The sequence below is a fragment of the Microchirus variegatus genome (assembly GCF_963457635.1).
Source record: "Microchirus variegatus genome assembly, chromosome: 3".
In the NCBI taxonomy this organism is placed as follows: Eukaryota; Metazoa; Chordata; class Actinopteri; order Pleuronectiformes; family Soleidae; genus Microchirus; species Microchirus variegatus.
Window position 1 is genome coordinate 22711173 of NC_139804.1, and position 26548 is coordinate 22737720.

Consider the following 26548-nt stretch of genomic DNA (forward strand, 5'->3'; position numbering starts at 1 on the left):
GGGCGCAGGCGGCTGCGGCAGGTAGTTGGGTCGGCTGTCGGTCTGTCGGGGGGAGCCCCGGGGGACTGGCCGTGGCTCTCCATGACTCCTGGGAAGGGTGATGGTGGGCGGCGAGCTGGTCGCTCGGCGGAGGCTGACTTTGGGCGCCCTGCCCTGGGTGGACGGTGGGTCCCTGTGCCGGGTGGGCGTGGGGTCCGCTGTGACAGGTCTTACGGCCTCTGACCCATACCTGTGTGAGGGGGCTTGCCCGGGGCGGATCCGGGACCCTGCTGCCTCCTGTTCCTTGGGGGCCCCCAGCTGGGATCCCTACATGAGCCTCTGCCGGCTCCCCTCTGGGGGGGAAGTCGTGTGGTTGGCTCCGGGGTAGGCGTCGGGGATAGCTGTGGCGGGCTCCGGCCTGCCTCCTGGGGGGGCGTTCTGGGGGAGGCTCTACTGTCCCTGGTGATGGGCTGGGCTGCCCTGGGGGCCTGGGTGGGTCCCGGGTGTGGGGACCTGGGGCCTCAGGACCTGCCTCGGCGTGTGGTGGGCTGGTCTGTGCTCGTGGTGCCGTCGTCTCCTGCCCCCTCGGGGCGTGCTCTGCGCGTGGGGGGCGCCGGCTCTGCGGCGCCCTGCCCTGGTCCTGTGCGGGGTGGACTCGCGGCTGGCCCTGGGTCGGGCGGCGGCGGGTATCTCCGGGCCCGGGGGGCTGGTGGACGCCCCGTGTGCCTGGGTTACTGCCGGTCTCCTTCCGGGGGGGCTGGGGGGCGGCAACACGGTTTCACCACGGATTCCCGACCACACCAAGTGACAACCTCCGCACATACATATATATGGATGCGCGAATACACAGACATACAGATACACACACAGACAAACTCTGGTTCATGATAGAACCAATATAAACTGATACAACCGTTATAAACAAGATCACCTTATCTATATGTGGTTGTTAACAAATTCTAATGGTACTGTAATACAAATGCATATCAGTGTTATTAATGTTGTAATGTTGTCATTACTGCCTTAGTGTGTTATGCTACTAATTTCTATCAAGTGTCTCTCTTTCCCTCTCTCTCTCGCTCCCCCTCTCTCCCTCCCTCCCTCCCCCTCTCTTTTCTCTCCCTCTTTCTCCCCATCTCTCTCACACCTCCCTTGTCTGTCTACCCACCCTCACCCCCACCCCCCCTGTCTGGCCCGGTCCTCCCACACAACCTAATAAATAAAAATAAATACATAAATAGCAGGACGGGCATTACAGCGCTGTAATCACTCGCCCTGCAAACAGCAAAATCTGTTCAACACCAACAGACATGCAGTCAACCATAGTGCATGCCCAAGGTACTGGACAGGACAGGTTAAAAAAAAAAAAAAAAAAAAAAAAAAAAATGCAAACAGTGGTAAAGATCATACAGTTGCAGCTAATGCCTGCTTTGTATCTTAATATAATGGCAAATTACACAAACTAATGTTCTAACTTGAGTGAGAGACATTAAAAAAGAGAGAAGACATACACAATTATAGATTTAAGGTTTTACTGATAGCCACAAGACTGCATACAAAAATTTGACACTGATTCACCACAATAAAGATAAATATCTTCTGGTAAAATACTTTTTAAGAACAATGGCACATTACAACAGTATTTCACTTCAACAATATTTCACACTAAATGACAAAAGATAAGCAGATATAAGGAGTTCAAACTCCCTCCCTTGGACACAAGGGCCTGTGCAAGAGACAATCACGTGTGTATACTGTAAATTATCACTGTGGTGCAACAAACAGTGTTCGTGTTACCAGCATGACTGAATTGAATCGTGGTAACCAGAGGTGGAAAAAGTACTAAAATATTGTACTCAAGTAAAAGTACCAATACTTACTCAAGTAGAAGTAAAAGTAGTCATCTGAAAATGCACTCAAGTAGAAGTAAAAAGTAGTTCATTTGAAATGTACTTTGAGTAAAAGTTACTTAGTTACTTTGCGTGGGGTGTGAGGGTAGTAGAAATATGACAAGGGGTCAGAAATCCAAAACTATTTTGGAGCTCACGAGCCCGGCGCGACACAGGATACACTTTTGGCGCGCGCTCTCTATGTTCACGCACCAGTTTTATTTTTACTCAGTAATTCTCTTTTTTAAAGAGAAGTCTGAATAGCACATAATTGCGCGGTTGTATGTTTGATGAAGTGCAGTGCAAGTATAGCCAGAATAAAAAGGCACAATATAGACACTGACATAAGGACCTTTCATATCAGTAATACAACGTGTTAAGTAATGCATAAGTAACATCCCTGAAGCACAAGCAGTATTGTAAGGTGGAGTTAGACCTGGTGCAACAAGTGGACTCAAAGGGCTCTTGAGCAATAAGAGTCACCCCACGTGGTGACTCTTATTGGCTGCATCATTACCAACATGTTATCCAATGTAATGAACAAGTTCGGAGTAGTGTCAACCATGAAGTGTGGATTTCAACCAGACGTAATCTGAGGCTAATAATAATATAATTCTGTCGAAACAAAGTGGGTTAAAATTTAATTTTAGTTTTTAAAAAAGCACAGCGTGAATGTGCAGGTGTGGGAGCAGATGACAAGCAGTTGGAAACTGCCATATCTGCTGTCATACCGGCAAATCAATTCACAGCAGCAACAATACAAAGGCAAGCAGGTGGAAAAATAAAAGGCTGCGGCAGCAGTGGTCGTCTATTATATAGATTTTTGCGATAAAGGTGGCGTTAATGGAGATAGACAGACATTATGTATTTTTGTCTTTGGTCTTTGCTTTTGTGTATACGAGTTAGGCTAAAGTCAAGGTCTCTGTCCACTTCAGCACCATGGACAGCGAGTATTAATACCTTAAAAAGTAGTCGTATTCTGCGATTTAGACTTAGCTGTTCCACAATTACGTCATAGACTGTGTATATAAACATGAAAAAGAGATAGTCTTGTGGTTTGTTCATTGAGGACAACCAAGAAGTAAAAATATATAGTAATAAATAAGCCTGCTTCTCACTCAATGTATACAATCGATACACATTTTCCAACAGTTAATATTCTTAATCACTAGTTTCAGATCGTCTTTAATAGACCATAATAGTCCTAGTCTCCCAGTCTCACCCTAGAACCAATCCTGGGTAAAATAGTCCACTTCTATGTACCAGTCCTACAGAGAAACCAGTTCAATGAAAACCTCAGAGCCCAACTATATCTTTTTGTACCTCACAACCCAACAGTGCATTTCCAGCTTCCACACACTCTGCCACACATGGTTCTGAGGGAAAACACAGAAGAAGAAACACTGAGTAAAAGTAAACAGTTTATTCTACAACAACAACAACAAGAGATTAAACAACGTTGTCATGGTTATTACCATTCTGAGCACGGAGCCATGACACAGCCTTAAGAGCCAGAAGTTCCCACTCTTCTTTCACATCCATCTTGAATCCATGAAGCCAGATCAGAGCCAAAATGGTGGCCCACACTTCCTTGTTTACCTACATTTAGATATGATGTGAAGCTTTGTAAAAAAGGATCCCTGTTGCCATTTAATCTTAACACATTAAACATTTGAGTCGTGTCAAATATTTGCAATGATACAAAATAAATTAGTATAATGATGGAGTTTCTCAGCCTGAGCAAGTCGCAGTTCATACATGTTCCTGTAGTTCACCAGAGAGAATCCATGTTTAAAAGTACAGATGCTATTAAACATTAATAAATTAATTTAAATATCCTTTGTATTAATTCAACATTAACTCTGTGGAGATTTCATTAAAGAATTGAATATTACAAGCTTCAACATTAAAATGAAAAGATGCCAACATACCTAACCCTAAACATGGTTAATCAAAGCATAATCTGCAATTCATTTGTCAGTCTGACAGCCCTAAAACAAACTGTCCTCTAATATTTAACTCACCTTGGAGGGTTTTGTGTTTTCCAGCTCCTCTCTGGTCTTTCCCAGAGCAACTGCCAATGTCGGATCAAGTGGCCAACAGCCACACGCCTCCTGCAGGGAAACTAACTGTAGCAAAGGGTCTTCGAGTGTCTCCTCAGGTTTGATACTGGCAGCAATACATTGAGACATTTCTGAGGAGGAAAAACCAAGAAAGTTAAAAAACAAAATGACGTTCATGTAGCTGTGCAGATCTATAGAGGGTGCATAAGAACTACAAGGACTGAAAAAGTGGAGTAGTAGCAGCCAGCAGGTATCCATACACACGCACGCACACACACACACTTGTGCTACTATACACTGTGTTCCTTTTTGCATTTGTAGGTTCTATGACAGATGATAGCATACCTGTGCTAAAAATATAAATATGGAAGAATATGTATGTATAGATTCAGAGGTTACAGAATAGTAACTGGTAGAAATATTATAGTGGAAACTTCCTACAGTTTTCTGTGTAACTCAGCTGTAAGATAACATGAACTAACTAAAGGAACTATGGCCTATGACCTTTTAGATTTCAGACATGTACTATATTGCATGAAATTTTGAGCGCACCCTCTTAACCTGTATTTCAAACTCAAATGACCTGGGGGCCAAAATAATTATATTTATGATGATAGTTCACATAATTTCAAAATAAAAGTTTTCGTTTTGATATGAAATGATTAATAGTTCACAATATAAACGTATTTATGATAGAAAATGTATCCATAAATAAAAAAAAACATACAGAAATAACTCATTATAACTTGATATTAAGCGAGTCTGCTCTATACAGAATCGGAAAGGCTGCTCTGACAACAGTGCAACAGTGCAGTGAATGCCGAGCTGTTAAAGATCAATGACGCAGATGTTGTAGTACATTCTGAAAAGGATACGGTCATGATAATAATAATAATAATAATAATTAGAAGAAGAAAAAAGAAATCTGTGAAAAGTAACAGGAAATACCCAGCTCTAATGAGATGGAGAAAAAAACTGTCAACACACCACTCGTTTTCTTCACCACTTGCCTTTACTCTGAGGTGAGGCCCTCCGACTGAGTTTAAAGTAGCTGCCAATTCTGCCGAAAACTGTTGATTGGGAAGAGACATCAACAAGAAGATGAAAAGAAACATAAAATTCAGGCTTTTCACAAAAAGTCCAGACACATAGCTACATGGTGCAAACCTCTGTCCAAATGTAAAACTCATTGCAATGACACCAAAAGTGCCAATATTAACAGCTTCAGATTCAAGTCATCATGGGTAAATACTGACAGATTGCATGAAATTATAGATGCCCCAATTCATATCTATTTTTAATGAATCACTGTTGGCCAGTTGTCAGTGATATATTATTGCATCAGCTCTCTAAACTGTTCATTATATATAGAACATTTGTTGTTTTTAGGCGAATGTGGATATAGTTCAGTCTGGGCCAATATTGGATCACTCCAGCCTTCTCCTTTTGTATAGATTCAATCATTATGCTTCTGCTTATTATGGCAGTATTTTTTGACAGCACTGGTGAAGCTAAGGGGACATTTTGCATTCTTTCAAATGTATGAATATAGTATATAATTCTGTTCACCCAAAATTGTTAAGGAAGCTCCATCCATTGTTTTCCATAGCCAAAGTAGAATAGACGTACTGCAAGTAATGTGTACAAAATAAACAAATAAATAAATAAATAAATAAAGGAAAATCTTCACCTGATTTTACCTTCTTCTTCATGGTCTTTCTTCCTGAGAATTGTTGGACATTTAAAAAAATAAAATAAAAATTATAAAAATAATATTATGCAGAAATGAGACATCAATTGTTTTTTAAGACACTGTTCAGTTTTAGGGACTTTGTATATCTTGTATCTCACTAATCATTTGTAGTTATCATTCAAAATTAATTAATATTATGACATTCAAATACAAACCTCAAGAGAATATAAAACCTAGGTTCTAGAATATAGAACCTATTGAACAAAGCATATTACACATACATGTATATATATACATATATATATATATATAAAGATTTACTGACTCACAAGATCATACAGAACCACAGATATGTAATTAAGCCTATATACTGATGTATATTTTTATATAAATAAAGTTCTCCAGTTTAAGGTGCAGCAATTTCAAGTTAGTCATGTTTGAAATGCACTCTTTCTGCAAGGTTGACATTAATCTGTGGATTTAGTTTATTTATTTAGTTTTTCACTCTCAGCCATGCTGAGACAAGACTATGGTCAAAGTAAATTGTGCAAATTTCAAGTGATGACCAATTAAGAAACAAAGCAAAAACATACAAATATCACCGTTACCAGATGAACTATCTGTTGCGTTACATCGTCTTTGCTTCGTCAGAAAAACATGAACGACATTCACACAAAAAAGCAACGTTGACTACATACCTTTGCTGAAGCTGCTGCTTAAGTCATCATCATATAAATCATACAAACCACATCTGAGATACATACCTGTGAGAAGGACAGTGCACATCATCAATCAGTAAAACACACAATCTTCATCGAGGCCACAAAAGGGGGTTCAAAATTTAAAAATTACTAGTTCTCAGAGCTCCATAGTTAATTTACTAATCATTAACTAATGATTAGTTCACCACTGACTAACCAACTAATAACTCAACCAACTAAACACGAGTCAACATTAACTAAATATTAAGTGATTAAGATTAATGATTCATTTCTAATTAACGAATGATAACTTCATTGATAATAATAATAACAATAGCTGTGATTAAGTCTAAGATTACTTCTTAACACTCACGGGTTGATGAATCATCTACATACAGCAGAGGTCCTTTAATCGGCTCACGACTGTCTTTGTTGACCACAATAAAAGCAGTGAGGGAGCTGCTGACTCCTGACTGGACACTGAGCTCCACCACCTTCCTCTCCACTCCCTCATTCTGTTGCATCTCGCCAAAAATCTCCAGGGAGCGAATCAGACTCAGAGCACCCAACCTGTGCAGGGTTAATCTGCAGACAGGAGAGGAGTAACCACAGGTGAAAACAGAGATGTATCATTCTTCGAACATTATATGGGAGAGTGTGAGGATACTCAGCATCATTATTTCAATGGAATGTTTATTATTGAATTCATTCATTAGCATGATATTTCATATTATAAAATGTGGTGTATGGTTTTACCCTGTGTCCTCTGTAGGTTTGAGACTAAAGTTCAGTTGGTTCTGAGAAGGATGACCTGCCAAAGTGTACTTCAGTGTTACACTGCCCTCTGCTGCCTCTGAGCTCTGAGAAAGAGTCATAGTGTGGTTAGAAACCATGTTGATGTCTGTATTATGCTTATTTGGATAAGTGAAGGTGCTGCTGCTACTACCTCCCCAGTGAGCTGGGCATAAATCAATGACCTTTGACCATGGAATAGTGTCGCCATTGGTGGAGAGAGATCAGTTACAGAAACTCCCTGTGGCAGATCCCATGTGACTGCAACGTCCTTCACTGCTGGCTGCAGAGAAAATCGCAGTGACTGCATCACCTGTTTGGGAAGAAAAAAATGAACAAAAAGGCAAAGCAACATAATTTACTGTGTGATATCAATCCATGATTTCAATCCAAAAATAATAATTCATTGCTTTATTTCTTCTCACTTTAGGTTGCATCCTGTCAGTCCCTGTGATGAACTGAGCGTGACCTCCTCCTTCCTTGGCCAGCCCATTGATAAGAGCAGAGCTGGCTCCCTCCCCAATTCCAAAAGTGAAACACCTTAAATACAGTATAGTGTTGTGTTTAACACAGGCAGCACTGCTGTATGGAACAAAATTGACCAAGTTGTCCTGGTTTACCTGTGGGAGCCTGAATTTTGCTTCACCAGATATATCACGTCTTTGGTGTTGGACACCTCTCCGTCAGTAAAGACAAAGAGCTACAAGGAGTTTAGACGGCAGAAACGTGTGAACTGTGTGAACTATCACACTGCTCACTGAATTGTCTGGTATTTTTGTGTGTGTGTGTGTGTGTGTGTGTGTGTGTGTGTGTGTGTGTGTGTGTGTGTGTGTGTGTGTGTGTGTGTGTGTGTGTGTGTGTGTGTGTGTGTGTGTGTGTACTTGTATTTATATATTTGTGAAAACATAAAAACCTTTGTCCAGGCCCCAAAACTTTTAAGGGTTTTTTTGGGGTCAAGATCTGGTTTTAGGGTTAACCCATTAAGGCCTGAAGCGCCTGGAAAATATGCCTCTAAAACCTGAGCTTCAATGCCTACTAAATTACTGATTTCTCAGCCTCAGCAGATAGGAACACAATTCAAAGAGTATTTGAGAGCTTACACCTGTGGCTTTCCTGGGAAATTTAGTGTATTTAGATACAAAAATTTAAAATTTAAGTGAATAACTATTTTCAATTAAAACACAGTAAGAAAATAAAGTAATATCAACTTGTGTCAGTGCCTTGATTTAGTCCTGATAGAGTGTGAAGAACAAGAACAGCATGTAATGACTGTAACAGTCTGTTTCACATGTGACGGTGATAGTGCTTACAGCGCATCTGCAGGTAAATCCACTTTCACCCCTGGTGCGCGGTTGTAAACACTCCGTCGATTACGGTGGTAATTCTCCGCGAGGAAACCTTATACACCCCGAAAATTGACGTATCCGCTTTTACCGGCGTCTATGGTAGAATTACGTAGCGGCGCTCCCGGCTCTAATGGTAGAGGTGCAGCAGTGCTTTCCCAGCGTCAATGGGTTAAGGTTAGAGTAAGGAGCTAGGTAATAGATTATGTCAAAGATGTGTCCTCACTACAAGTGTCTGTGTGTGTGGCTAAGGGGCTCGGGAATGCATTATATCTATGAGAGTCGTCTTTAAGAATGTTCTGTGCGTTCTGTCAAAGGCATTCATAGAGTAAGTATGTATGTATGTATGTATGTGAGAAGAATACATGAGCTTCAAACAAACATGCTAGTGTAGTTTAAGACTGTAATTGGAGTGAAAAAAATTATTGCTATAACCAATAGAAAACAATATTTGTGGTTTGTGTGTATTACCTGTCTGGGATGATTGGGAATGATGGGACAACTGTAAATATGTTTGAGAGGCTCCAGGATTTCTGTTCCTCCAAGATCTGCACCCATCTCCTTAACCTTCTTCAGTGCCTTTGCCATTGTCTTCTGGTTGTACTCCACACTGTCACTGCGATAAAGAAATACAAGTGTGCACACACATTATAATCAATATCAAACTGTGGATACCAAGATATAAAAATAGATACACAGATGGATACAGTATATACTTTACTGTCCTCACTGGGAAATGTGTCTATAGATCAGGGGTCACCAACGTGGTGCCCGCGGGCACCTGGTAGCCCGCAGGCAGCCAATACGGTGCCCGCGGGCTCACTTCACTTCACCTCACTTGCATGTATCCGTATGATCGCTCAGTAAAATATCTTTGATATTGTTTATAAAAACTGGTAATCGTTAGGAGTAAGCACTGGAATGAATGTGTATGCAGTTGAATGCATAATATTAATCATTTTAATGGTAAACAAACAAAAAAATATTATATGGTAGCCCTCCATATTATTTTTTACCCTTAAGGTAGCTCTCTGTCTCAAAAAGGTTGGTGACCCCTGCTATAGATCAATTAGAATACATCACCAGTCAAACAACATACAAACATAAACGAAGGAAAACAACATTATTAAAATAAAACAGTAGCTGAATAAAATTCAATTGTCACTTACGGGAAGATGTGTTCAAATTTAGAGCCAAAGCTGTAGATGTTGAAGTAGCAGCCCAGTGGTAAGCTCTTCAACAGGAGCAGTAGAGTATCCTGAAGGCAGGGGAGATGTCAAGTTAACCATCCAAGAGACACTACCTGGTTTTATAACAGAATTAACACATAGTTCACACCCTGGCACTGCTGATGCGAGTCTGATCACTCTCATTTGTCATGCGAAAATCCATGCTCCCAGATCGATCCATCAGGAGCACAAACTCTCCACATGAGGCCAGTGAAGACATCACAGACTCGGGGAACTCAGGAAACAGGCTTAGCATCACTATTGGGTCGCCCATCAGTGTCCCTTAGATGCAGATAATTTATGTGACTCAGCTGAAGAATCAGATGACTTCACAAACCATTTTTTTAACTCACCTCCTCACTACTTTGCACTCACCAGGTTCTGCAGAGGCCTGTCCTGCCTCCACCACAGCACTGGGCTGGTGAGCATCTTTGTAATAAATCAGCAGCTCAACATCTCTGTCAAACTTGTGTCCTTCAGCCAACTTGACCTGCAGTTCACACAACACACTCATTAACATCGGCAAAGTGCCACTGTTTGTTCTTAGTGTTGAGGAACAACCACACACACACACACACACATCCGCAGCACTTGACCTACAGTGGCCTGGGTCTGCTCTGTGTTCAGGTACTGCAGAGGGTCCAGGGAACAGCTGGACTCTACTTTACAGATTGGACGAGGAGAGGACACTCGGGCAGAGAAAGACAGACTGTAGGGCCCCAGAGAGGCTGGGACAGAGGTCACCTGGACACTGGCACCTTCACTGCCTGTAAACAATACAGAACAAATTAGACACTTTGGTCCAGGTGATATTGTGGGTCACAGGGAAGGAAATTCTTTTTCTATGAAAAGGACCAAATGACAATCACACGACAGCAACAACATGCCAGTAGACAAGGTAAGGACAACCTACTGAAGTTCAAACCGATAATCAGACCTAGAGGTAGGTTGAACATGAAAAGTGAGAAGTAAGGTGATTTAAGTGACTTTGAATGTGGAATGGTTGTTGGTGCCAGGTGTGCTGGTCTGAGTAATAGCGATCAACTGGGATGTTCATGCACAACCATCTCAAGGGTTGACAGAGAATGGTCTGAAAAGGAGAAAATATGCAGGGAGTGTCAGTTCTGTGTTGACACCAGAGATCAGAGTCGACTGGCTCAAAATAATAGAAGAGAATAGAATAAAATAATCACTTGTTACAACCAAGGTATGCAGAAGACTGTGCCTGAACAAGAGGTAGACTGATTAATTGATTGGGCCAAACTCTTTTGGCCAATAATTGTTGGTTAAATATGCATTTTTTTTCTGAAAAACTTGCTAAACGTATCTTTTTATCTGAAAGTTTATTCATTTATTTTATTTGTTGGATAACCCATTTTGTCTATACATTACTAGTAGTGGTTAGCGATGTTGTCTTGCAGCACAAACACCCAGATTCACGACCCCAGAACACTTTAAATTGACCGTATGTGTGAATGTGGGAGTGAACGGTTGTTCGTCTCTTTGTCTTGGTCATGGGAGCTGGAACCAATCCAAACTGACACAGGGTACAAGGTAGGGGACACCCTGGACAGGTAGCCACTCCATCACAGGGACAATATGCAGATGAACAATCATTCAGACTGACTTTCATATATATAGCATATGTTTGGACTGTAGGAGTACCTTAAGATAACCTAGACACACGGGGCAAACCTGCTAACTCCACACAGTAATGTGACCTCCATTGTCTACCACTTTATCCTCCACATGACATAGGTTGACATAGGGCGGAAAGGTGGCGTACATACTATACAAGTCACCAGTCCATCGCAGGGTGAACACAAAGACACAAACAACCATTCACTCTCACATTCACATCTATAGTTAATTGAGAGTGTACAATTAACCCCTCTCAGTTTTTGGACTGTGGGGGGAAACCTAAGAACCTGGAGAAAACCCAACAAGAACACAGAGAGAACATTCAAACTCTCAGCTTAACTGAGATTTGTACCCAACCTCCTTGTTGTGAGGCAACAGTTGTGAAGCCCCTAGAGAGGGGAAGACACAGAACCTGGGGTCACTGCAATGGGCTATTTGCCTCATGGGGCCAACTGACCCCTTCAGTCATGTTCAAATATTACATTTCTCTCAGTTTCAGTGTCTGGTTTTATGTGACAACAGAAACAAAGGGTAAATAAATGAATGTCTGGTTACAGCATGGGTTTTGTTGATGTTGTGAAGGTGTTTTTTGGACTTTCTGGTTCAGCTTAAAGGCTCCTGAGTGAGTCAGAGTGTTGGCTGGGTTTCCTACCTTGAGGCTGATAGCGAGGGTTGAGCACAGCAGGCAGACAAAACCTCAGCCCATCATCAGCCTGCACAGCCAGCTCAGTGACATACTCCAGCCTGATGGAGGCGCTCTCTCCTGGAGGCAGACTGCCCACAGTCAGAGTGAATATATCTGGACTCTGATCACTCTCCTCCAATAAAAAGGCTTGCTGACCAGAGCTCAGAGCATCATCATACTCCTCACGAGCCTGCAGTACAGACGACACACACACACACAAAAACACACACACTTGTGAGCAACGTTCCCAATGTTTACTCTAACATTCCCTATGTTTACTCTACTAACGAAATAAAACTTTACTGTCCAGCTCACCTGCTGTTTCTCCTTCACCTCAGCTACGATCTGCGTCTGTCCAATATTAGCACTGAAATGACAGACAGCAGCGTCTCCAGGCAGAGGGAATACAAAAACAGCCTCAATTGGCTTGTCCTGCTTGTTCTCATAGTTCAGAGTGGAGACCACTGTAGCCACATGGTCACGCACCTCCACCTCCACCTCAATGCTCTTCAGAGGAACTGAGATCATGAAACAGCTAATTGTTACTGCCATAATGTATGAATATTATTCATTGATTAAAACTGCAAGTATTAAATTCTGACACTGCAAGCTTAAAGCTATTGTGTGTAATTTTCACATAGTATTGTTTCAGCATATCAGCTTCACAGAAGTCTGTTCTCTCTGCCATTTTAGTGACATCCCTGCCCTTCATATAGGAAGGGATTTGTTTTTTGTCAAGGCAGACGAGGGTAACAGCAACATCATGCTAATAAAGTGAGAAGGCTGGTTGTAGTATGACTAAAACAAATCTAAAGTTTCTAAAGTGAATACTACTGCTGAAAAAACCTGGTCATTCAGCAGTTTGATTGGATAAATGCTTCCTGTCTCAGCCCATCCCTTTCACTGCTGCTGTATACAAACAGTCCCTCGGTCAGGTCTGATGACATTGCTTGAAAAAGCCCTTTTTCAGATGAAGGACAAATTATAAAAATTATGTTACATTGTTTCAGTTCATGACCAAAAAGAAGCAGACACATTGCTTCAATAAGTTTAGCCACTGTTATCTATGGAGGAAGAAAGTTTGAGTGATTTCAGCTACTTACCTGCTTCTCTCTGTAAAGTCAGCAGACCACAGAAGCCTGACATCTCACCTATGCAAAGGGTCACACAAACACTATACATTGACACATTTTGCTGTAGGTTATGATAAAATGGTACAGCCTATCTGTGTATCCACTTAAGGACAACGCATACATTTCGTTCTTTCCTGAGGTTACTTGTACATGGCATCCAAAGTGTCTACTTTAAATTGTCAAAATTTGAAAAAACATATACCCCCAACAAACAAACAAAAAACAGACAAACAACCATTCTGCTGTGAATTACGTTATTATGCTGGTAACGTTAGGATCCACTCACCTACTCAGTTTAACTATAACTGTCCAGTCTATCGAGATTGCTCTCAGATACTTACAGTTGATGCGGAGTTACTGATGGATATTGAAACACTAACCTCTGATAACAGACACAGCAGGTCAGACCAGGAAACAGCGACGATCCAGGCTACAAACCACGCCCATGTCTGTCCATAAGCAGAACTTCACGGAAACTGAGAGACTGAGGACGTTGCTCGATCCAAGAAGTGCGTACTTGGGCATTTCCCACCCATGTGCTTTCTCAAATCTCGCCATGTACTGGAGCACACAAGTCCACTCACTGCAACTGAAAACAACAGCTACTTCCTTGTTCTACAGTTTGAATGGCGGATGGCACCAAGCGCTTGTCTCATTGTCGCCCCCGAGTGTCGATAAATGAAAATGTAAAATACTGTTTTTATATATTATGCCAGGGCCCAGCGGATCATTTCAATAGGGCAGGCCTAGGTAACGCTGCTCTGTGTTGGGCGCTGTGAGCGCCGAGCGTCCGCTAAATATAAATACGTCATATATTAATACAAAAACACAAATCACTCTAAATGAGTGACTTTTCGCCTCAAATGAACTTGAAACCGCGTTTTATTTTAGGTTGTTGTGTTTTCGTGGGCGTTTTGTTCCGGTGAAAGGAATTCTGGGATACCTGGCTTTCACAACTACGCACAAGGTGCACATTTGTGCGTGAATTGGACCAGTACGGGAGTACGCAATCCAGAAACGTGTCGTACCGTGAACTTTGAACAATCAGTGAACTCAGACGATGTGATGCTCAAGACCCATGTTCAATGTTTGCACGTACTTTCAGCAAATACTCTATACATTTATTATGTATACATATGAAATGAAAGGTCCTGTGTGTAAGAATACATTACAATTGATAATGTGACATGTTTATGGTGATCTTACCAGAAAGGATGTCATTCTGCCTTGAAATGCTTAACACTATCTGGCAGGTTTGTCTGCTGTAGTGGGGACCAGGATGGGGGCCTCTAAAACGAAAGACACTCTAGCCCAAATAAAAGGCTTATTCTAATCAAATAATTCCATTTGCTTATGTATCATAAAGCTTCCTACATGTTACAAAATGTTCTTACCATGGAAAAGCAAAACAAATAATAATTAAATCACAATATCATACAATGCACCGTATTTATGGGACTTACATAAAACATACATATAGCAGAGTGCTAATATTATTATCTAAAGGTTCATAAAAATCAACTCAGGGAAGGGAAATAGGAACAGCTATTCACATTTCTTTTTTGCCAATTTACTGTCACTTCACTTCCCTGCAGTCTCCCTCCTGTGTGGATCATTACAGAAGGTAAGGAAATGGAAACAGGGCCTGAGATTTGCAACCACAAAAATCAGGTAGACAACTGAACTAAGTGACGTGTCTGTCTCCACCACTTACTGTAAGCAAAATATATACACCTAATTGGTCTAAAATACTTGATACACAACACGGCAAATGCTTAATGTTATTGAGCAAAAATCCAACTTTAATGTTTGTGAACAGCCATTTTTGATAAAAAGCTACATTAAAGACATAAAACTGAATAACAAGTTGTCTTATCACATGGCTGGACTTAACTGGGTATAGTGCAAATACACCAAGGCACAAGTTTGTTTTAAAATATATACTGCAGAGAGTAAAATGCAATGTTATGGTTGTAAGATGGAATAAATGTACCAGTGACCATATACAAATACACAAAGATGCCACAGCGGCCACTTATACCTGTTATGTCAAGGTGTGTAATGGTAAATTCAATTTCTTTGTTTCAGCTACTAGAGCTGCCCAACATCCACCTTCCTAACACAAGATACCAAGTCCTTTTGTGTATTTAAATTATGAGGTATAAACTCAACTTTGCACCTAAATACAAGATCCTGCAGGATACATTTGGAGAGTCGGCGCTGATACCTGTAATAGACAAAAGGGTGTGAAAGGGGTGTTCCTCACCCCATGCCCGGGGTCTTTTCCTCATCTTCGACCACTCATGTGTTTATTGACCTTTTCTTTGCATAGAAAATAAAACCTTGTCGGCCAGCAGAAATCTTTATTTCATTCTTCACCAGCAGCAGAGAGAATTTCCACAACAGGTGTCCGCCATATTGGACCAGGCAAGCCTGGCCTGTAAACATATACATGTAAAGGGTGGTGTAGGTTTTGCATATTTTATTAATTGCTTATTGATTGCTGGAATTGGTGAACACTTGATTGGCACATAGGTGATGGGTGTGTCACTAAAAGATTGTTCTCACCAGTTCACCAGTTGCCGTTTGTTGTCTATTATGTATTGGTGTGCAAACTAATTTAAATCCTTGCTTCTTAATTATTTTGTACTGTTGAGAATTATTAAAAGGGATGTTTTTCAAGCATGGAAACCTTTCATGCAGACAAAAAGTATAACATGTCTGGGACTGTGTTAGGTCAGTTTTGTCTGATCTGATATGGTTACAACATTGACTATGATCCAGTGACCAATGAGGCACCTACATGTACTATATGTGTTTAAAGTAGCATATTATGTTTATTGAACCTGTACTGACAAATAAGCCCATTATTGAAATCCTCACAGCCCCATGGCATCTTTCTGCACACTGTAACCCAACAGTGTGTTTCCAGCTTCCATACATTCTGCCACACATGGTGCTGGAAGAAAAAAGAAAACATACACACACACCAAAAACAACATTTTTAAAACACAATACACTGTTTGAACTGAAGTTAAACAACAGATCGCCACTTATTATGATTATTACCATTCTGAGCATGGAGCCATGATACAGCCTTCAATGCCAGAAGCTCCCACTCTTCCTTAGCTTCTATCTTGAAGCCATGAAGCCATATCAGAGCCAAAATGGTCGCCCATACTTCCTGATTTACCTAAAACACACAAAGTCCAACACAAAGAAGATACAGATATTCAGATGTTAAATTCAGGAATGTAACTGCTAAGAAGAATTATTTTTTGTAAGATGAAACAAAATAATTATATATAACTGATGCTTTTTTGCTCTCTCCCTCAAATAAGGACACAGCAGCTGAAATACTGATTGCTGTTACTGTCAGTTACACTTCAACATTGTAAATCATGGTCTCCTTAAAATCTTACGCAGACTAATTTCCAATGTTAGCTAGCAAGTTTTGGTATAAGACACACAACTAATCCTTATTTTATATACAGTATGTAGTGCAAACCTGTATTATGAGTATGTGGCATTATATAAACTGTGTGTTTCGCAATCCTGGTCCTGGGGACACACTGCCCTGCGCTAAGTTCACTGCGCTAACACACATGATCAGCAATCACTGCAAAGGCCTGATAACAACCCATTCATTTGAATCAGATCTGTTGGGGCAAGGAAACGTCGAATACCAGGCAGTGGTCCTCAGGACAAGGATTCAGAAACCCATGTGTTGAAATCTGTTTTCAAGAAAATTTGTCTTTCAAACTAGCATCATGGAACATCTTTATACACATTTAACATTCAACAAGGAGATTTTGGAGTTTGGTGTGCTTTTTACAGCAACAGGAATACATATTATGTGGCTTGCCCAGTTCAGTAACAAGACTACTCGTCATCGCTGCTTAACCACTTCTTCCCTGACCCTCTTTTTGGAGTCCCTGCTCGAAAATGACAAGCCCAAACTAAATAGAGTAAATCTCTGCAGTTACAAGCTCTATGTGGATTATCTTGGTATCAAAATAAAGATACCACTTGTGAGTATGTAATCGCTGTAAATCGATGCTCCCTGTGCGGTGCGTAATAACAACTCTGTGACTCTGCAGCATCTTCAGTTACGCAGCGCCATAGCTCTGGCTTACCTTGGTCAATTAGGGTGATTGACAGCTAATTTTAAACCTCTAAACCGGTAGAATCAGACCCTGGTGATGCATGAGAATCACTTCATTAGCGAGTCAAAAGGACATAAATGCATATGACGCATTTGTGCAGACATTCGCCTTTCTCTAATCAGAACGATCTAATGTCGCTCTGTAATGATCAATCAGACCGGGATTTGTTCCCAAAGCATGCTGGAAAGTGTAGTTCCTTATTAGAAGTGGTTATGTTCCGGTGGAAATAACTTGTTTTGATAAACAGCAAAGGTAAGACAACATTTCTGCTTGTATTTCTTGAAAGTCAGTTGTTGTTTTGCTCTTATTTTAGGCCTGGATCCATGAATCTTGGTCGTAGAGTGATAAAATTGGTACCGTTGGAATCTGTGGGTTCTCCGATGTCCAGTCGACACATGTTTTTTTTTGTTTACATAATCACACTGACGCTCTGGTGCCACTTTACAATGTGTGCGCTGTAATGGTTTTTTTAGCTCCTGCTGGTTTGATCTGTCTGCGTTTTAACTGTGTTTCGTGAACATAAGAATGGTTTATATGAGCTTTTAGCTGTTTCTGACCTTTCTGTGGTTATGCAGCATGTCTGTGTTTATTAAAGTTAGACGTGTTTTTTAGACTGGTTTTATGACGCTTTTGTCGCTGCGTCTGACGCTGCCCCCGGTCCGGGGGGCAACCGTGAAGAAGAGGTTAATAGATTGGTTTTGTTTTCTGTATATAAACAACATTACAGCTCAAGTCAGAGCTCTGTAGATTCAACTATCAATTGTAGCTGCAGAGGGTGCTACTGCTTACTTAAAATTACATATCATTGCTTTAATTTGGGTCAGTATTTTATCATGGACTCACAGCTGAAGGTTTTGTGTTCTCCACCTCCTCGCTTGTCTTTCCCAGTGCAGCAGCCAAAGTCGGATCAAGCAGCCAGCAGCCAGACGCCTTCTGGAGGGAAACCAACTCTAGGAAAGGGTCTGTGGAAACCTGCTTGGGTGCACTGTTTTCAACAACTCCCCCCCAATCTAAGTCTGTGCAAAAATAAATAAAAAGAGCAGAGATAAGTGAACATATTTCAACTCAAACTGGTACACTGATAATAGACTGACCCTTTGAGGAGCTATCAATGTGAGCCACTTAAATAGTCAAAATCACCTCACTATGTACCTACATATATACAGTAGCTTATACACAGTTTTCCACAATACACCTAAACCTTAATTAAACCTATTAACCAATTATTAGTGCAATCTGTTATTAGTTAATGAAACAAATCAGTGGGTGTTAAACATCAAATCAGATACCTTCATAGCACTCCTCCATTTCACAGTCTTCTAGCATATCACATGGAGCACTGGCTGTTGATTTAGAAAAGATTTATTGTTAGAATTTCTAATAGAGATACAGTTCAGTCCAATGTTTGTGAGCTGGTGGTGGTTAACTTTTTAGTATTGTCAGCTTCAGGACCTCAATGCTAACCAGCATTCAGTAAATTAACAGTCTAGATTCAAAGTCAAAACTTATTTATCAGCTACACAATTGTAAATTAAGAAATCTTAAAAAAAAAGAACAAGTTCTGATGTTGTGACGAACACAAGCTTGAAAGGGTACCACTTTTCACCCTATGACAGCTGGGATTGGCTCCAGCCCTCTGTGACCCCCACGTGGAGGATAAGGCAGTAGACAGATCTTACAGATCCGGTGGGTAAGATTAAGTGTCACACTCATTTTTGGGCTGAACCTTTAACTCACCACAGTACATACGAGGCATCATGCAGGGAGCAGCTGCATACATGGTAGGCATACAAGCCATCATCATGAAAGCTGAAAGAAAATAAAGAAGAAAAAAATCACCTTGTTTTAACCAGTCGATGGCACATTAGTTGTATTGTTGATGGGAGTGTGCTACGATTTTACTCACAAGGTGCTGGAATATTTCTGCGCATCAGAGGCCCTTCAATGGGCTCATTGTTGCCTTTGTTCACAGCAATGAAGGCAGTGAAGGAGCTGCTCACTCCTGACTGGACACTGAGATCCACCACCTTCTTCTTCAAACCCTCATCAACTTCTCCTTCGCTTTCCCTCTCCTCCCCTTCCAGGGAACGAATCCGAGTCTGTGCACCCAACCTGTGGACTGTTAATCTGCACACACAGTCAGTGGATATTTCTGTGAACCCAAAAGTCAAATCTACAGCTAGTCAATCTTGTTTAAAGTGCCCATAGTATACCCTATTACCCCAAGTTAAACTAGTTCGTGATACCCTTATGAACATGAAATGCAGTCAGTATCTGATTTAAAAGCTGTTTTACCCTGTGTCCTGTGCAGGTTTGAGGCTGAAGTGCAGCTGGTTCTGCGAAGGATGACCTGCTAAACTGTACTTGACCATCACACTGCCCTCTGCTGCCTCTGAGCTCTGAGGAATAGTGTCACATGGTGTAACAAAACAATTGTATAACCTGAAAATGTAGGAGGTGGAATATTCAACAGTAGGTATTTCAACGTGTAACGGTTTTAATACGTTTAATGACGTATTCCATGTTAAGTACCAGTGTGTCATTTCGACCAGAGATAAAGCAACAGTTCTTTTTTGTTTTGTTTTCTTCAATGGTAAAAAAAAGAACAATCTGCATGTGCACGCAGATATGGATTATATTCTACATTCAACACTTCTGTGTATTTATTTTTGATGATATTCACACAATTTCCAGGACACAAATCTAACCAGAGACATGTTCTTCTAAGAACTGGTGTTGTTCCTACCTGTCCAGTAAGCTGGGCATAAATGAGTGACCTCTGACCCTGGAAAATTGTAGTGATTGGTGGAGAGAGATCAGTGACGGACACTCCCTTGGGCAAAGCCCATGTGACTGAGATGTCCTCCACTGCTGGCTGCAGAGCAAATCGCAGCGACTGCATCACCTAATTAAAAGATGGTATTTAAATAAAGTTGGGAAAGGCAGTAAGATTTTATACAATGTATTTACTTAATATGTTAAACTTAAACATGGGAGTTATATTTTGTTAACACTTTTCCATCTGTGCTATTTGTCTTACTTTAGGTTGCATCCTGTCAGTCCCTGTGATGAACTGAGCGTGACCTCCTCCTTCCTTGGCCAACCCATTGATAAGAGCAGAGCTGGCTCCCTCCCCAATTCCAAAAGAGAAACACCTGCAACACAGTATATTTTTGTGTTTAACGCAGATAGCACTGTTACATGGGACAAACTGTAGTCAAACTCAGGCACAGAAATCATCAAGCAACAAGGTTTGCGTGTGATTCACGAAAAGATCGTATCTCACCACCTCAGTGTAGGAATTATCAGACATACAGTACAGTAGATAGATGTGGTTGATAAAAACAAATGTCGCTTAGAGAAACATAGTACAGCGGTCTCTGATTTCTCTGATCTGGAAATCAAAACTATAACATCACAAGTTTAATTTTAGGAGACACAGACACAAAGCAGCCTATCATGGAAGTACATTTTGTAGCTCTTATTTAAATAGCCACAAAGTTACAGAATGCATTCCTTTATTTAAATGATACTTAAGATCAATGAGAGCCAATCATGTCTATCCATCTTTCAGTCCAGGCTTTGCAAAATACACTGATTATATCACAATTTATTTATTTTTCTATAGCCAGATAAACCATGATGACGAATAGAAAGAGAGAAAAAGTTCAGACTTGAAATGTGATTATTGCCTCTACTTGTGTCCATATAAATATACTGTATATAAGCACCACTCTTGGGTGGAAATCACCATACACACAGATTTCTGTTCATTTCAATAATGAGGGCAAAGGTGAGCATGTGTGTCTGGTTTTACCTGTGGGAGCCTGAATTCTTCTTCACCAGATCTAGAACTTCTTTTGTGTTGCACACTTCACCGTCAGTGAAGACAAAAAGCTACAGTGAGGACAGTTTACACAGAGGTTACACACCCTGACATCGATAGTATGAAATAGTATGAAACATAGCCCAATGAATTATGAAGAACAATCTAGGTGCAGTCAGTTTGAGTTTCGAGGTTGTTCTTGCTCGACCGTATGTAGGAGAGAGAAGGCGCAATAGGAGAAGATCAATCAAGGCATTTTTGACATGTTAAATAATATACTAATCTACAGTTGCTCTAGTCCATTATTTTCTCTGGAAAGGCCAGATGTCAAGCACTTCATCAATTAAACACCTTGCAAACCTCTCAACACACCAATGCAGCAGTCATTAATGTGTGTTTTAAAAAAAATAAAATGAAAAACATTGTGAGTGTTTTACTTGTCTAGGTTGCTTAGGAATGCAGGGTTGGCTGTAAATGTGTTTGAGGGACTCAAGGATTTCTGTCCCTCCCAGATCAGCATTCATCTCCTTAACTTTCTTCAACGCTTCCTCCAAGGTTGTCTCACTGTACTCCACACTCTTACTGCCATAGGAAACATACATTATATACTTTAATACGTCCACACTGCACTGATTTGTGTAAGTGTTTTTTTCCTACAAATTTAGTTGGACAGTCTCTCGCAAGGGTCACTTACGGGAAGATGTGTTCATAGGTGGAGCCAAAGCTGTAGATGTTGAAGTAGCAGCCCATTGGTAAGCTCTTCAACAGGAGCAATAGAGTATCCTAAAGGATGGCGATAAATGATATAATGAGGATAATGGTGCGAGAGAGAAACATGATCAATGATGGTCATGATTAAGTGAACCCTTTGCTGACTACCCTTGCACTGCCAATTCGAGTTTCTTCATGCATGATGTTATTGATGGAACAATCCATACTTCCGGACCGATCAAGTAAGAACACAAACTCTCCACAAGAGGCGAGTGAAGACATCACAGACTGGGGGAACTCAGGGTACAGGCTGAGCATCACTACTGGATCACCCATCAGAGTCCCTGACACACATATCATGACAATAAATGTAACTTCAAGAAAAGAAAAAATACTTTTTTTTTTGTTCAATACAGAGCAACAGCCTCATAGATTTGCACTCACCAGGTTCTGCAGAGGCCTGTCCTGCCTCCACCACAGCACTGGGCTGGTGAGCATCTTTGTAATAAATCAGTAGCTCAACATCTCTGTCAAACTTGTGTCCTTCAGCCAACTTGACCTGCAGTTCACACAACACACTTATTAACATCAGCAAAGTGCCACTGTTTGTTCTTAGTGTTGAGGAACAACGACACACACACATCAGCAGACACTTTAGCACTTGACCTACAGTGGCCTGGGTCTGCTCTGTGTTCAGGTACTGCAGAGGGTCCAGGGAACAGCTGGACTCTACTTTACAGATTGGACGAGGAGAGGACACTCGGGCAGAGAAAGACAGACTGTAGGGCACCAGAGAGGCTGGGACAGAGGTCACCTGGACACTGGCACCGTCACTGCCTGTAACAATAGAATATTACAGATAAAACTCACACAAGTACCCCTAATATAAAGTAAAACAAAGAAGAGAGTACCACATACATATCATCAATTGCCACCTTGTTCAACTCTTAAAATAACAAAACAAATTTCAATTGTTTTGAACAAATTACATAATGACCCCTCACACTGTCCCTAAAGGTAAATCCAAGTCACCCTGTGAAGGACGGTGAATTTGTTTTGATGAGTTCTCAGTCATTTTCCATATCTCATGAACATGGGTGCAAGCACAACATTATTATTATTCTTTCTGAATGGAACCAAAGTAAGATCAATTCAAGAAACCAGGAAAATGAAAAGGCAAGTTAAATGGAAAATAGACAGAAAAGGTGTGGGCACCTGGTGGTGTGTGTGACGATGCAAAAGGCAGGGTGTAAAAGAGAGAGGATACTTTTTGAACATGAAATAAGATTTAAATGTGGTTAATGTGAAAATCTGAAAGTTATCTGTGTTAATACTGTGATAGTGACTTCTAATAAATTAACATATGGGTGCTGTGAAGCATAAAAAACAGTCTAAAATGCAAACTGGTGACGTCACTTCCATTTCCAGCTGGGTGTTCACTAAACAAAAATGTGTTGGCTGAGTTTACTGCCTTGGTAGCAAGGGTTGGGAACAGCAGGCAGAAAAACGCAACCCACCATCAGCCTGTACAGCCAACTCAGTCACATACTCCAGAGTATAGTACAGTACATAGTTTATCTATTTATAGTCTACATTAGAACTGTTTTCCTAAACCACCTGTTGCAGTGAAAGTGCTCTTCAGTCACCAGTCATGTGATTTTTGCTATAGAACCCTTTGTATTGACAGGTGTAATGACTGTATAATGAGTGTTGGCTGGGTTTCCTACCCTGAGGCTGATAGCGAGGGTTGAGCACAGCAGGCAGACAAAACCTCAGCCCATCATCAGCCTGCACAGCCAGCTCAGTGACATACTCCAGCCTGATGGAGGCGCTCTCTCCTGGAGGCAGACTGCCCACACTCAGAGTGAATATATCTGGACTCTGATCACTCTCCTCCAATAAAAAGGCTTGCTGACCAGAGCTTAGAGCATCATCATATTCCTCACGAGCCTGAAGTACAGACGACACACACACACACCCGTGAGCAACATTCCCTATGTTTACTGTAAGATTCATTCTAACTAAATAAAACCTCACTGTCCAGCTCACCTCCTGTTTCTCCTTCACCTCAGCTACGATCTGCGTCTGTCCAATCTTAGCACTGAAATGACAGACAGCAGCGTCTCCAGGCAGAGGAAAGACAAAAACAGCCTCGATTGATTTGTCCTCCTTGTTCTCATAGTTCAGAGTGGAGACCACTGTAGCCACATGGTCCCTCACCTCCACCTCCACCTCGATACTCTTCAGGGGAACTGACCAAGAAGCATAAAGAAATACAGCGACAATGTCACAGACAGTGTTGTGTTCTTCACCATAGGGAATTTAAAGTGGTTTAAAGCAGGATCACAATATCACAATAGACAAAAAAAAAAAAGAATATTGACAGCGTTTTGTCCGTTTTTCTCACAGTCCTGTACCTGGTTCCTTCTGGGCAGTCAGTAGACCACAGCAGTCCATTGTACCTGTGCAGAAAATTACATTTAATTACATGTATTAAGTAAAGAGGAAAATTAAACAAATACAAAAAACAAACTCTGCTGCCTCTCTGGTATTTGTTGATGACACTCAAGTCTCAAGATTTTAGCTTTTAGTCTTTTTCAATTTGTTGAAAAAAACAATTCAATTATAAGTAACAGGAAATAGATCTATATTTATTTATTTTATACTCATACTCTACATGTTGCTCTGTGTTCATGTTCATAATTGCTAGTTGTTTTCTAATATTAATTAATATACATATTATTGATGATGCTGTGGTGTGTTGACCTGCCCCTGAGGGCAAATAAAGCATTTGAAAAATGAATTGAATTATAGTCTATTCCACTATTTCATAATATAATTTTATATATGTTATTTTTAAATATTCCTTTATATAATCCTTCTGTTCTGTCTTGTTATAAGGTGCATATCTATCTGTCTGTCTGTCTGTCTGTCTGTCTATCTATCTATCTATCTATTAGCTTTGTTCTGGTTTGTCTAGATTAGACCACAGTGGGAATTGATTTAAAAATACGCCGGCTGTATTTTCGGGCAGTGTGTCACAAACTCACTCACTGACAGGACAGAAACAAACTGTATTTGGAGGACAATTGACTTTATTACGAGATAATAAGTACAACCCGACGGACAGAGTGACACTACCACCACTATACTTTTACTGCAGTTGTTATTATTGCATCGGTTTCTAATATCTAGTTAATGACTGCGCCACCATATTTAGATCTTCCTGAAACCTATCAGGACTGACATTGCAGTAAGCTAACAGTATTAATATCGTTCGGGAATTCAGTCAACTTTGTCTAAAATTGTAGATGTGAGCAAACTGTGTTAAATTAGCTTCCTCTTATTCCACGAAAGAAAGTGATACATGTCCATGAACAGCTTACCTGTGGCGTGTGGACAGTTTTGAGTGTGAAGTGTGGGACAGCGTGAGTGTCAGACCGAGTCCTGTGTTCGTGTGAGTGTTCAAAACAAGGAAGTTATTTGTCAAAAATTAAAGTGCCAGTCACGCCTGTCGTTACATGTCTACAACACCACCTAGTGGTGGAGAATAGGCATGGATGTATTAATACATCCATGAGAATAGGTGTCCAAACTTGTGCCAGATTTGGTAAAATGTGAAGATTCCCCTGGGCCAATGGTCCCTTCAGACATTTAACAGTAAGTAAATGTGCGGTTTTATAACAATTTTAATTTCATTGTCAAAATTATCATTTTTAAATGGCAAATCTAAGGAGTCAACAAATGGGAAAACAACCAATTATGCCTTTCTTTCACATCTGGAGTAACAGAGTAACATAAAAGTAATATTTATACACAGGCAGAGGTGGAGATAATATCTCCACCTCTCCACCTTATTACTTAAATATTCTACTCCAGTAAAAGTACCACTATTTTGATAAAAAAAATAAATATTTGAATACAAGTAACAAGTAGTAAAAGTTACTTAGTTTTACCTTCTTTTTTTACAAGATTGTGGTTCTTTCTTGTGTTGTGCAAAATGAACAAGGGAACAGAAATTTCACAATAATTGATATTAATTAAAGGCAAACCTTTACAAATTAAAGTGCTGACAAAATAAACTGTATGAATGTATAAGTCTGAATGGGTCAAATGGGTCACCTGTCCTCATTCACTGCCAAAGTTTCCAGTGCACGATTTAACTTTTTTTTTTTTTTAATTTAATTTAAAAAATGTAAAAATTAAACATTTTAAAGATTACTTTAAAAAGTACAAGTACACAGAACACGTAGTCAATAACAGTAACAGGAGTAAATGTGTTTTATCAGGCTGATTAAAAAAGCCAGCTCTGTCCTTGGATGTCCCCTGGAACCAGTGGAGGTGGCGGGAGAGAGGAGAATGGCTACCAAGCTATCATCTCTGATGGACAATCTCTCCCACAGCTCCTTCAGTCACAGACTAAAACATCCAAAATGTCTGAAGGAGCGTTATCGCAGGTCGTTCCTCCCTGCAGCTGTTAGACTGTACATCAAGTACTGCTCTAAGTAGACCACGCACACACACACACACACTCTCCACTCTCCATGTGCAATATACTGTTAATTTTTCATTGGTGTAATATACTGTAAATATTTTTTTCATAATGTAATTTTTTTTTAAGTGCAATATATTGTCATTTTTCTTACTGTCAAATTTGTTATACTGTAGTTTTCTCATCAGTGCAATATCCATATCCT

General features: G+C 40.5%; 3 protein-coding genes across 3 annotated transcripts; all 3 read right to left on the bottom strand.

Moving 5' to 3' along the window:
- Positions 1-1610: 1610 nt before the first annotated feature.
- LOC310925435 (von Willebrand factor A domain-containing protein 5A-like) lies at positions 1611-5751 on the bottom strand. Its single transcript, XM_083887391.1, has 5 exons — positions 5622-5751; positions 4942-5001; positions 3893-4062; positions 3344-3467; positions 1611-3244 (listed from the first exon to the last, which is right to left on the bottom strand). Exons 1-5 carry the CDS (start codon positions 5641-5643, stop codon positions 3165-3167), a joined length of 456 nt encoding a protein of 151 aa, XP_083743517.1. The 5' UTR covers positions 5644-5751; the 3' UTR covers positions 1611-3164.
- Positions 5752-6314: 563 nt separating this feature from the next.
- On the bottom strand, positions 6315-13161 carry LOC310925025 (von Willebrand factor A domain-containing protein 5A-like; the record flags this gene model as incomplete). The annotated part of the gene is made up of 14 exons (XM_083886891.1): positions 6315-6388; positions 6699-6910; positions 7082-7185; positions 7272-7430; positions 7543-7657; positions 7738-7817; positions 8932-9076; positions 9630-9718; positions 9799-9971; positions 10065-10179; positions 10290-10456; positions 11983-12205; positions 12331-12533; positions 13119-13161. The coding sequence occupies 14 exons, from the start codon at positions 13159-13161 to the stop codon at positions 6315-6317; spliced, it is 1902 nt and encodes a 633-aa protein (XP_083743017.1).
- A 1768-nt stretch (positions 13162-14929) lies between these two features.
- LOC310925434 (von Willebrand factor A domain-containing protein 5A-like) lies at positions 14930-25345 on the bottom strand. Its single transcript, XM_083887390.1, has 19 exons — positions 25238-25345; positions 24269-24313; positions 23901-24103; positions 23579-23801; positions 22522-22688; positions 22296-22410; positions 22020-22195; positions 21835-21923; positions 21578-21722; positions 21132-21211; positions 20355-20469; positions 20061-20219; positions 19610-19713; positions 19221-19441; positions 19052-19123; positions 18604-18657; positions 18158-18330; positions 16218-16341; positions 14930-16107 (listed from the first exon to the last, which is right to left on the bottom strand). The coding sequence occupies exons 2-19, from the start codon at positions 24306-24308 to the stop codon at positions 16028-16030; spliced, it is 2340 nt and encodes a 779-aa protein (XP_083743516.1). The 5' UTR covers positions 24309-24313; positions 25238-25345; the 3' UTR covers positions 14930-16027.
- Between the last annotated feature and the right edge of the window lie 1203 nt (positions 25346-26548).

Excerpts from the sequence above, each read along its gene's own strand:
- LOC310925435 (XM_083887391.1), bottom strand. The coding sequence starts at position 5,643 with ATGAAGAAGAAGGTAAAATCAG. Across the intron at positions 3,468-3,892 it reads AAAACACAAAACCCTCCAAG|GTAAACAAGGAAGTGTGGGC; the intron begins GTGAGTTAAATA and ends ATCTAAATGTAG. Across the intron at positions 3,245-3,343 it reads ATGGCTCCGTGCTCAGAATG|AACCATGTGTGGCAGAGTGT; the intron begins GTAATAACCATG and ends GTTTTCCCTCAG.
- LOC310925434 (XM_083887390.1), bottom strand. The coding sequence starts at position 24,308 with ATGGACTGCTGTGGTCTACTGACTGCCCAGAAGGAACCAG. Across the intron at positions 19,124-19,220 it reads CAGAAATATTCCAGCACCTT|CTTTCATGATGATGGCTTGT; the intron begins GTGAGTAAAATC and ends ATTTTCTTTCAG. Across the intron at positions 16,342-18,157 it reads AGAACACAAAACCTTCAGCT|GTAAATCAGGAAGTATGGGC; the intron begins GTGAGTCCATGA and ends TGTGTGTTTTAG.